At 41.3% G+C, this 12,451-nt stretch overlaps 1 protein-coding gene across 1 annotated transcript in view; it reads left to right on the top strand.

Moving 5' to 3' along the window:
* Positions 1-12,451, top strand: part of ADAMTS2 (ADAM metallopeptidase with thrombospondin type 1 motif 2) — a 174,007-nt gene that overhangs the window by 133,356 nt on the left and 28,200 nt on the right. Inside the window, exons 6-10 of the mRNA XM_017728030.1 lie at positions 5,420-5,576; positions 6,422-6,527; positions 8,159-8,302; positions 10,093-10,225; positions 11,683-11,796. Of these exons, the coding sequence (XP_017583519.1) occupies positions 5,420-5,576; positions 6,422-6,527; positions 8,159-8,302; positions 10,093-10,225; positions 11,683-11,796 (654 nt within the window). The remainder of the gene's footprint in view (positions 1-5,419; positions 5,577-6,421; positions 6,528-8,158; positions 8,303-10,092; positions 10,226-11,682; positions 11,797-12,451) is intronic.

Genomic DNA, 12,451 nt, shown 5'->3' with positions numbered 1-12,451 from the left:
CCTAAAAGAATCAGCAGAAAACAAGCCCTGACCTTACAAATGTGCGTGGAGTTGTTGACCCCAGCATTTGGCCCTATCCAGTAACCAGTTCTGCACAGGCTGAGTTGCAAGGCCAGAACCTACACATGATATAGCATTTTGGCAGCTGTTCATATTTTTGCACTGTTTCAGATGTTTCATATGGGGATAAAGAGAAGAGATATTGCCTCTCCTGTTTTTTATCTGGGTGAATTTTTTAATTCCCTTATTTATGTATTAGACTTAGAGCTTATCATTTCCCAGTGTGTTTTGTTGGGACCTTGAAGAATATGGAGCTGGCTGATAGCATAAACAGTGCTTTGTATTCCTGATCTGCTTACATTTATACAGAGTTAGAGACTGAAAAATGTTTACAAACTGCTGCCATAAGAAAGCTTTACAAATCCTTTGAATGCAAAATGACAGTTTGCTGAATGAGCTATTTTTGTTAGTTTGGTTACCATAGACATTCAATAATTGTATTTATTTATCTTTTGCTTGTCTTGTTCAGGATGAGAGAAGAATACGGAAGTTCTAATCCAATACCCAATGAACAATAGAAGTGCCAAGTAGAAGCGATGTTAACAGTGTGTTTTGCAGAGAATTTACACATTCAGGAAGGGAAAGTCATATGTTAAATTGTTTCCTGAATGTGTGCTATGGTCCAACTTTTGCTGCCATAGTTTGAAGCCTGTCATGTTAAGAATATTTCTGCTCCTCCTGGAGCTAGCTACTGAAGAGCTGCAAAGCCTTCTCTGTTGGTACTCTTGGAGCACCACCTAATGGATGAGTTAGGAAAGGTCCCAAGCTTCTGACCAGCCTAGATTTCTTATGTTCTTATCAAGTACCTGCTCGTCATCACTTTTGCAAAGTTGTAGCCAGTGATGCCAAATATCAGATAAATAAAAGAGTTCTTTAAGGGGAGACACCATTCCATGTGTGATACCAGTGTGTTTTTCACATGGGCTGGCAACTTGAACATTCTTGAAAAGTTTGGGTAAAATATAAATTTGCAGTTTTCTTCCAAGATAACTTTGTCATTGTTAAAGAAAAAAAAATTACATACTTCTTCCTTGCCCCACAATCTCCACAAGTATTTGAAGGACTTTCCACTCAGCTTCATGAATGACTTGTTCTTCAGTGTGTTCATATGAGAGAACTGAACATCACACTGATAACTTCCCAAAGGATAGGACAGGTAGCAAAGAAGGTTCCGAGACCTCTCTGGCTTTCAACCAATTCTTTCTGCTCTGCTTTGTGTCTTTGTATGAATGGTAGGTGAAACTCTGTTGTCTTCTATTTTTATCTAGGGTTTTTTTTTTTTTGCTGCTTCCATCTAAGAAGGAAGGGAGTGGAGAAGAAATGAAGGCAGAATCAGAAAAAGGAAGGAAATTTTACAACACTGGTAGATGTTGAGTTCCCCAGAGAAAAGGCCTTGGCTAGTTCTGTAGGGCAGACTGTCCTCGTCACCCTCTGTGGTGTCCCCTTGCCTGGGGGATATTTTCCCAGCTGAGCTCTTTCCACTTCTTGGCCAACATCTCCATCTGTTTCCATCAGCAGTTCACAGATTTTTTGCTTTTCTTGCTGTGAGAAGGAAAGTTTCTCTTTCCATTGGCAGTTTTTCTGCTGATCAGCTGAGTAATGCTCTCCACAGGCCTGCTGTCCTGCTTGGAAAGAGGTCTTTCCCAGCCAGGCTGGAGCTTCCAGACAGCTGCAGGACCCGCGTGTTCCTGGCAGTGTGGGCCCTTTGCTGGCCAAGAGTAACACCTACACCTCTTCTCCATGTGCAGCCTGATGGCCCCCCAAACTTCCCTGTTTGCAGTGTGACAAAGAAGGATTTTACCTTTCAGCCCTTACTGCTGTACACAGCTCATCTTTTTTCCTCTTTCTCATTTGCTTTGCACATTTGATAAAGGGTTGGGCTCTCCTGTGTCTGATGAAAGCCCACATTGACTTCCAAAAGAAAATATTATTAAGTGTTATCTGATATCTCTTCAAGAGTAATTTTTGGACAACATCCTTCTAAAACATATGACATCTGCCCTGTCTACTAACAAGCTCGGCCTGGTCCCATGATCTCCTAAGTTCCTCCCTTTCAGGACAGCACCATTTATCTGTAAAGGCAAGGCAGCTGGAAAAGCAGATAAAATTCTTTATAAAGGCATGCCTGGCTTGGGAAATCTTTGATCCAAAGACCACTGGACCCTTGGAAGTTCTTTGGAGGGGAACACTACCTCCAATTCCCTTCCCTGGCCATACCATTGCTTACTGTGAGGAGAGAGCCGTGGTGTTCGTGGTTCTTCGGTCTCAGCCAGTGCAGTTGCACAGCACAGTGAGCTTGACTCACTGTCAGACTCGTGGTTCCCCAGCCATGCAATATTTGCTGTCAGTACTGTTGAAGCCTTTCTAATTTGAAAGTCTTTGGCAAATTGTGGAAAGTGGGTGTTCAGGTGAAACTTTACTAGGAATGAAGTGGGTTTCTCTTTTCAGGCCGCTGCATTACAGTGAGGAAAGACAAGGGATTAGTGACCAGATGATTTGAGTGCTCAGTGGACTTGGAGTACTCAGCAGGCAGACTGAGTTTTTCCTCTCACTCTTTGAAGTCCTCCTCACTGACAGGACCTTGACTTGCTGCTTACATTTGTAGCATGTGGACACTCAAAATAATTGACTTCCTACTGGATGTCTTGTTTCCCAACTTAAAGAGCAGTAAGGCTCAGTTTTATGATGTTAAAATTCTGTCATTGGCAAAGAAATTGGGTCAGCTGAAACATCTTTTATAGGACTTGTGTGTTCTTAGTTTCCCCTCCTATGCCAAAGGGTTTTCTTCATTCTCCCCTTTGTGTTGGATGCAAAAACACAATGCTCCACATTAACTGGTTGGTCCAACTTCATTTGCTTGAAAACGAACTCTAAAATCAGTGTTTTGATAAGTAAGCATTGAGGTTCTCTTGGACTGAGCCCATGGTTTCGCTCTTGGAATGGACTTCAATATACAGTGAAACAGTTGTTGTCTCATGGCAGATGCCAGTGCCATGCCTGAACCACAGGAGCTGCTGGTTTGCTGTGCCAGACTGAACTGGCCTGTGGCAGACTCGGTGTTAATCAGAGGAGTGCTGCAACCTGCTCTCTTAGCTCATTCAGACAAATCTTTTCTTTTGTGATGGACTCCACCGTCCATCACTGTTTGGTTTAGCGGGCAGGGAAGAGATTACGTATGACAGAGGAAAGCTATAAAGCAGTAGTCATTAGGAAACAACTGACATTTTATTTTCAATGCTTTTTTGCTGACCATGCAAATTCAAGATTTCTTTGCAAATAATTGGATACCCTTAAACAAAGCATATGTTGATAGGGTGTGTGTTTTCATTGTTTTCTGATCAGTGTGTCTTAAATGATGTGATTTTCATTTGGTAGAATGTGCACAAGGAGGTCATTATGATGTCAGGAAGTACTAGCAGACAGTTCACAACTCGAGGTTTCTCAACTTCATTTTACAACATTCTTTGCTTTTGAGTCTTGCAGTCAGATTTTTCACTGAGCTCCTTGAAGGGATTGATCTCTTTTGTGCAGTTTTGGAGAAATAAGAAGAGTGGAGGTGATGTAGATAAGTTTTGTGGTTTTTTGCTTGTTTGTTTTTGTTTTACCACTGATGGATGTTATTAAAGACCTCAGCAATAGTCAAACCCTGTTTAACTGACTAGGATTTTTGCTTGAAGAGCCAGGATTTTGCCCTGTATTAGTGACTCAAAGTTTGTTTAAGTATGTTGTTATAAACATACAAAGATTTAATAAAGGCTCCACAACTGTCCCACCATTTAAAATACAGTTATTAGTTCAATTTCCAATGGGATCATGGCTGGAAGCAGTATGATCCAGCACAGGATTATATTACAACTTTTTCATTCCACAGTAGTATCAGAATCCAAACTGTCCCTATATTTGGTTTATAAATTTGTTTTTCTGAACATTTGCAGAATTGTAATATCTTAGTTTTGCCAAAATCAGACCTCAGTTTGGCAGACACTTCTTTTATCAATTCCAGTTGTTCTTCTACAACCCTTTGAGGATTTTCTTTTTCATGTAGTTAATACTCTATGTACTCCATCATGCACTCAATTAGAGGACACATCAAATACATCTGTATTTAAACATGAGTTGTATTACTTCTCTCTTATTTTTGGCCTAGGCTAAGTTTTGCTCTACATTAAGTATTTTGGAATGACGAACGCTTGCAGTACAGTACAGCATCTAAATTGTAGTGGATTTTGTTATGATTACAGTGTTGTCATGGTAATATAATTTTTGCAAATGAAAAGCCAGGGTTCACATCTGTAGCTCTTACAAATCCTGGAAGGCCTGGGACAGGTCAGTTAGTCATACATTTTATAGTATCCCACATACAATAAGTTTTGTAAAGTCTTAGCAGTACACAGTATCAAGCAGAATTAGCTGGGAACTCTTAGGAAAGTACCACTGGAAAAAAAAAAAGGGCAAATGTAATAGTTGGACTTTAAAATATCTTTCTCTTTCTTGCTCAAGAGAATTGTCCTTTGCACCTCACCCAACACGTCAGTTCACTGGAGCCAGCCAAGCCGTGTCAGTTCACCACCCATGTAATGTGTGGTTGGAGATGGCATCCCACAGTGGGAAGTTATATGTTCTACCTTCTGAATGATCTTCAAATGGGTAAAGGGATAAAGAAAATGCAGTTTAAAAGACAGTCACTGAGAAAGTCCATTTCTGGAAGTAATGATTCAAGTACAGCTGAAAAAGTACCCTTAGTTTTACACCGACAGCATGGAGGGGCGTGCCAAGGTCTGACAGAACAGCCTAAACAGCTCAGTTTCATGACAAAAGCAGCTGATGAACAGGGCAGGGTGCTGGCTCTCTGCAGTTGTTGTGATTGCCTTCCCTTGGCCTTTAGACATTGCTCTTCCCCACACTGGGTCAGTCTCTGCTGGTCGAGACCTGCCATGTTTCCACAAGGGACACAGGCTCCATCAGGAACTGTATATCCAGACTGGAAGAGATGGTAAAGAGACAATAAAGTGATGTAAACTGATGCCAGGGTGGCATAGAAATAATAAGAGTGCACAACCCAGTATCAGTTTTGTCATTAAAATACCCATCTTTTTATTTCTCTTCTTTTTTTTTTTTATTTTGTTGTATCTTAGATCTCGTTAAGTGCAGAAATCACAGTCTAACCATGAACTTTAGCTATTTTCTTGCTTTCTTGGTCCAGTAAAATTTGTTTCTGAAGTGTAAGTATCTCTTAATTAAGACCAAACTTGTAATGGAAATGGGATATTTAGTCAAGTGCCTGAAAAAGTTGGGAAAAAAATTGCCCATGCTTTCAATAAATAACTCTTGGTGTCTTTTTTTCCCTGTGTTTATGCAGTCTATGAGTCTGATAGAGATTGGGAACCCCTCACAAAGCCTGGAGAATGTGTGTCGCTGGGCCTACCTGCAACAGAAACCCGACACTGGGCACGCGGAATATCACGACCACGCCATCTTCCTCACCAGGCAGGATTTTGGTCCATCAGGCATGCAAGGTGTGTGTCTGGGTTTGTTTTGCATTTGCATTTATCACTGAGCCAGGTTAGTCATGCAAAGTTTAAGTGTGTATCTTCTGCTGAGCTGTGCTCAATGTTTTCTTTCCCCAAGAGCTCTGCATTGGGCCATTTTCAGTTGTAACTGTTTCACTTATTATTTTATCCTTTCTTACTGATTACCTATTGGATCATTTCCATGCTCCTACTGAAGCCAAGAAAATGGGATCCATATGTAAACAGTCCTGAAAATGCCCAAACATTAAAGACTAGATTTTGTGTTTAAAATGTTCCAAAGCTGTTGCTGTGTTACAGTCGAATTGCCAAGAAATATTGTTATGGAGAGGCCTGGAACAGCAGAGCCAAGCGCTGTCCACTTTCTTCTTTTTTTCAGGCCTCTGCCTCCTGTGAGATCAGTTTTTTCACCAGAGGGGAGAAATCTCAGAGCTTTCCCATGCATTTTGAGTTGGCCAGAGCTGCTGTCAACACAGGGCTGGGGCTTTGCTCCCTGAGGGCTGGAACAGTATTGGGCTCCTCCACAGAGCAGCATGTGGTGTCCTTTGCCTCTGTTGTCTTATGCACTTAGAAAAAGCAATTGTAGGACAGTCCAAAAGGTGACAAGAATTTTCTTGGTGAGCCAGGAAGTTTTAATTTGTTCAACAGGCTGGTTTCACTTGTTTCATAGATGGAGAAGCACATTGTTAAATGTTTGGGGGCAGAGGTGTATTGAGAGGACCACTTCAGCTATACTCATGTCACAACAAAAGACAGATGCTAGCTCTAGAGCTTCCCACAGCATTGTCTTTCTGTACTTGTTCATTTTCTGAAACACTTGGTGTTTCTCACAGGCTATGCTCCCGTCACTGGGATGTGTCATCCTGTCCGAAGCTGCACTCTCAACCATGAGGATGGTTTTTCATCTGCATTTGTGGTGGCTCATGAAACTGGACATGTGTGAGTACAACTGGACATCTGTGTTGTACCTTAATGGTTTTTGGTACAGACAAATGCTGATGACTTTGGACAGATGCACATGATGTTAAGAAACAATATTCTGGGTTAACTCTGGTTTCAGGTCTCAGCTCTCACAAAGCTTTGTTTATGATCTTAAGTAAACTTTATATTTTGGGATTTTCAAGTGGAAAAAAGAACTAATACCAAAATATCTTCCAGGGCTGCTGTGGAACTAGATTGAATGATGTATTGTAGTCTCCTGGTGGAAATGTAAAGTACTCATAATAAAGAAATATGAATTCACTTAGTCAGTGGAACACAGTATTCTTGCAAGCAATCCATACTAAATAAGCACATAATCTGTATATGTAACTGCTGATAAAGGAAACAATACTGTATAGAAACGAGGTGCCAAGCACTGCAGTTACAACTGTTCTACGTATCTCATATAAAAAATGCAATTATTTTACCTATTGATGTGATTTGAACCAATGCCTGGGCAGCAGTTGTCAGAGCTTTGGTTTCTCCCAGATCTTTTTCGTTTCCCTGTTTACAGAGAACTCCCACTGATTTCCCATTTTCTCTTTGGTAGAATAATAGTTACCAGAAGGCTTTTTCTGAACAGTTTCCATCTATTCTGTTCTCCCTAAGAAAGCCTTCAGGCCCTTTCTCTTTTTTTTAAACAATAAAGTGCCAAAATTTATTGAAATCACTATAAACATATCTTAGACAGAGACATCTATTTGATACCCAGATAGTATTCGATTCCAGAATTTTTGAATTAGGATTAAAAAGAATACAGCATAAGCTTTAAAAGAGACAACACTGAAGAAAGTCTGTAATCCCTCAAGTCATATTCAGCCCCAGTCTGTTAATTTGGTTTAATTATGGACAGTTATTGCCCATATTAATCCAATAGTGCTTATTAAAAATGCAGTATAAGATCCTAACAAAGGAAAGAAGCAAACATATTCATAATAAAGACAAAAAGAAATTTTAAAATATCTGTAACTTGGGGTAATTTTCTAGAAAGCACCCAGCAGTTTCCAGGCTGTTTCACATTTAAACAATGTGGGATTTCTCCTGGGCAACAGCAGCATCTTGTCTCAACTAGCTTGCTGTGTGGCACCTTCCTTTTTTTCCATGCAAAGGATTTGTCTACAGTTGCAAAATACTTTGAATTAAGCTGAGGTGTGATTTCTTTAGAAATTATATAAATTCCTGAATAGCTCAAGATTAGAGCAAGAGTACATTTCTATTAGTATTCCTGGAGGGTGGACAGGCTCAGTAATTCAGAAATGGATTCACATTTAGCTGTGTTAATTCACGAGTGTGCATGTGTACAGAAGTCCAAAAAAAATTTTTTTAATGTTTTTGAAAGTGAATTAGGCTAATGACATGAAAGTACTTTCAAGGGTCAATCCTTCCATGTGGGAGTTAGTTCAGGCCAACTCTTTAGCTTCAGCCTCACCCTGTTTTACTTCTCATGACTTTGCTCATGTGGACAAGGGCCATGGGCCTTCAGAAGCGTGTTGGCATCAACCACTGGTGACACTGGGGAGAGGGAAGCACTCGGGCACCCAGAGCCCATCTGCAACATCACTGTTGTGTCTCTGTCATGTGCGGGGCAGTTTAGGAATGGAGCACGACGGCCAAGGGAACCGCTGTGGGGACGAGGTCCGGCTGGGCAGCATCATGGCCCCCCTGGTGCAAGCCGCCTTCCACCGCTTCCACTGGTCCCGCTGCAGCCAGCAGGAGCTGCACCGCTATCTCCAGTGAGTACTCTTCAGTAGCTGTTCCCCTTCCAGGAGGGAGTGTGTAAGAACAATTATGCATCTCGTGTTCAGTTTGATGTCGGTCCATTTAAAATTATTCTCATTTCATTTACATCTGTGCATTTTCTGGACATTAAAGGTGTATTTACTGCCCTCTCAAGGGTGATGGAAGGCACTGTTATGAATCTCATTGCTAAGTTTCCTCCCTCCCTACTGTAATCTGTAAGTGGAGGAGTTCCTTGGCTACCCAGCAGCATGGTGTGTGTCTTGCCATTTGTTGCTTATGATACCTGTCAGTGACAAGATAGTGCTGCCTAGAGAGGAAAAGCTGCCCTTTAAGTACTCAGGGCTTTTCTCAACTTTAGTAGATATCTAAAGAGCACACACTCTTCTAGAATTAGTTCTTCAGTTGTTAATTTTACTTTCAGTACCTTAAATGCAAAAGCTGTTTAAACACCTTCATCCATGCCCCTTGCCTTCCTTTTGGACCTGACACTTCAGGCATTAGACCTGTGCTGGAGTTCCCTGGCACATTCTGTTGTTTGTGACCATTGTTTTGCTCCTTACAAAGAAAAACTTCCACTTGTTATGTGCAAGTTGTACAGAAAAATATGGGGAAACTACTATGATAACCAGAAAAACCTGAAATTGAGTAGGAAAAAGTGCAGCAAAATGCATGAAGTAAACATGAGTCAGTCTTTTTGTCAGTATTTTTATTATCGTAGCTATCTTAGGTGTGGCAATAAGGAATAAAAATATTGTGAGGGAAGTGTGATTGTTTCTATTAGCAAGATCCTCCATAGCTTTAGCCATTAAATAAAAATCATCTGGCCTAGGGGGCAGCTTTACATTCTTTTAAATACAACTATTTTTAAAATGTCTTATAACAAAGCAGAATGATGGTTTGCTTTGAAGTAAATCTAACCTCAAAATTCTGCTTTCAGCTATTGGTATCTTCAAGGCAACCTTAATGATTGCCAGGATAGGCTCGTGTATTGTGTCCTCATGTCTGTTAAATAACTGGGAGACATTTCAGAGAGCCTGTGGACTGTGCTGGTGCTGTGAATCAACCCATACTTACACTGTGTTAACCATTTGGTGGTACTGGCATCAGTCCTTTGTCCTGACATGGCTTGGTCAGATGTAATTCTACAGGCCATCCTCACTCCTTAGGAGCAGAGGAGAAACTTTCACATTCATCACACAGAAAGGAAACTTAGTTTAAACTATGGATGGAGTTGGGGGTGATCAGGAGAAGCAGAAAGAGGGAACAAACCCAAATGGTTAATGTAGGCAGCAAAGTGCACCTCTGTAAGTCTGTAAATGAGTCACTGCTTCTCAGGGAGGACACAGGGAAACTGTAAGTTCAGTGGTATTCTGGGCTGGTTACCCTGGCCTCTGCTTTTGAAACCTCACTTGAAAGACAGCTGCAGACAGCAAGAAATTCCACAAATGGAAAATTAATTAAACTTTCTTTTCTTCTTGGTCTCATGTGGATTCTTCCTTTGATTCCTTTCACATAAGGAGCCTGGAGACTGATAGGAATTTACCTGCAAGCTAAATGAAAATTACAATGGAAGGGCTTCAAAAAAAGATGTGTAGAATCCATTGAAGGTGGATATGACATGCTAAAAGTGAATGTGAGCATAATTGCAATATTAGCTGCTCTTCAGGACCAACATCTGAGAAATAGTAGGCTCTATTTTGTTTGGAACAAAAAGGCAATGAAACCACAAACACTGTGCAAGCCTCACAGCCCCATCTGTTCCTGTAATTTTTGCCTGTTGCAGTTCCTACGATTGTCTGCGGGATGATCCCTTCGAACATGACTGGCCTTCCCTTCCACAGCTGCCAGGGATTCACTACTCCATGAACGAGCAGTGCCGGTTTGACTTTGGACTGGGATACATGATGTGCACAGCTGTGAGTATTTAACTTTAGCTTCCGCTATTTCTCATCCAGGAGTGGTCTAAGTGTCTCTGAAATGTCCTTAACAGGGACAGAGTAGTGAAGCCCACAAAGAAAGATGATGTGCCCTCTTAGCTGTAAGCAAGGATTAACAACTGAATGTTGACATATATGTTATTCTAAATGTCTCTTGGTTTGGTTTTTTTTTAACTGGAATTACAGAAGTAATTATTGTGTAGTTTCATAAATATCTGTAGTTTTCAAGCAAACAAACTTGCTGTGTTATTGAGCCTTCTCTTGCTGGAAGCTGGTTGTTTTGCTACAAAACTCCCACCCCATGTGATGGAGATGGATTTGCTGCCACATCTCGTAGTGCTAGCACAGGGCAGCATGCTTTTATGATCCAATTTTATGGAAAGTGTGATGCATTTTGATACCTAGCAAGAGAAAAAAAGCATGACAGTGAGTAAAGCAACTTGCAAGGGCTCTTGATGCCATGCTTGGCTCTTGTGTATGAGGAAAACAAGAGCCAAAGTCTAAATTTAAAGCAAAGCAAGATTAGTAAAATTCTCAGTGGACTGGCCTCAGAAAATAGTCTTCTGCAGCAGGGCTGTGCCTCCCACCTCCAGCTCCTCAAGTAGAACAAAATATAAAATGGAAAGAGATGTTTTCAGCTGCTGGCAGCTGCTGATACGTAACATTTCTGTTTTCATTCCCATCTGCAGGAATATATGTGCCGAGCATTGTCCCTAGATAATGGATGAGAACTTTTAGAGCATGAGCTGTAGTATTGTGTCTTGACACAATTCCCTCTGATGCTGCCTCGGAAGAATGTCCCAGCCAAAGAGAATCTTTTCTTGCAGCCATCCTCCAGAGCCTGGGAGATGGAGGCTTTCTATTCTTCTTTGTTCAGAATAGCCAAAAGCACGTCCAGACATCATGATTTAGTATGTTTTGTGGTGGGTGGTTCCCATCCTCTCCTATAGAAGCCATTGCACTGTAGGTAAAATGCCGATTTATTCATGGATTGGGGACCTGATCTCAAATTTCCATCTCCCTAAGAAGGGGATTACAACAGCTGAGCTAAAGTCTGAGCAGCTCATTTCCATCTCCCATGGGTGCACAAGGATTTTTTCTTTGTTTGCCAAATGAAGCAGCCCCATTTGGAGAAGCTGTAAGAAAAGGCAACGTGCGTCTCACTGCCTGGGGAAACTGATAGCTCACTTGTGTAAAACTATTTTTGCCTGACTTTATTCCATCACATGCAAGTGGGATCTCACCTCAGAGTCATGATTCTGTATGAAAACTCAAATATTCAATCCAGAGACATCACGGTGTTCCTCAGGAATCAGTGCTAACAGCTGGCATTTTATACTTAGGAAAGGATCACCCCAAACTGCAGCTTCTGTTGCTGTTTCCAGTGGGAGCTCTCTCAAAGCATCATCCACTCTGATTTTTTTCCTGTGTTCCAGTTCCGTACATTTGATCCGTGCAAGCAGCTGTGGTGTAGCCACCCTGAGAACCCCTATTTCTGCAAAACAAAGAAAGGGCCTCCGCTGGACGGGACCATGTGTGCACCAGGAAAGGTGAGAGCTGGTGCCCTGTGTGCCCACATGCTCACGTGTGTTTGCGTGTGTTTGTGTGCAAAATCAAGAGGAACAAGAGAAGAACCTGTCTGGAGCACCTGAGGTTTGCTGAGATGTGGGGCAAACTCCTGAGTGCAAGTGAAGTGTTGAGCATTAGCTCAGCTGGTTAGAGCATGGTGCTAGTAACACATGGGTTTGATCCCTGTAGGGGCTATTCACTCAAGAGTTGGACTTGATGATCCTTGTGGGTCCCATCCAACACAGAATATTTTGTGATTCTGAGCAGTGTGAGCGGGATGTAGGAACCCAGAGTGCCGAGAATATTTCTCTGCCTGTTTCTAAGGGTTCTTACCCCCCTGAACAACACTGTTTTAGCTTCAAACCTTGGAAAAAATTACCAACAGTCAGACAACAACTAGAAAATACAGTGGTGTGAATTAGGTGATAGACTACTATATAAGATTGTCACAGGGTGAAAAATTTAGAGGTTTTAGGCTTCTCTTTATAGTAAATAGATAAGAGTAAAAAATATCAAAATGGAGGATTGTTGTTGTTCTCTAGACCTTCTTCTTCTTCTACTACTCCATATTCTGCAGTAAAAGTGGTTTGGATTGATTGGATAGAAAAATCCGCAGTTCCTAGTCCTGTTACTGTA

Source organism: Corvus brachyrhynchos, unplaced genomic scaffold (genome assembly GCF_000691975.1).
Source record: "Corvus brachyrhynchos isolate BGI_N302 unplaced genomic scaffold, ASM69197v1 scaffold21, whole genome shotgun sequence".
Lineage (NCBI taxonomy): Eukaryota > Metazoa > Chordata > Aves > Passeriformes > Corvidae > Corvus > Corvus brachyrhynchos.
Note: the sequence above shows the minus strand (reverse complement) of the source record. Positions and strands in the feature narration are given on the sequence as shown.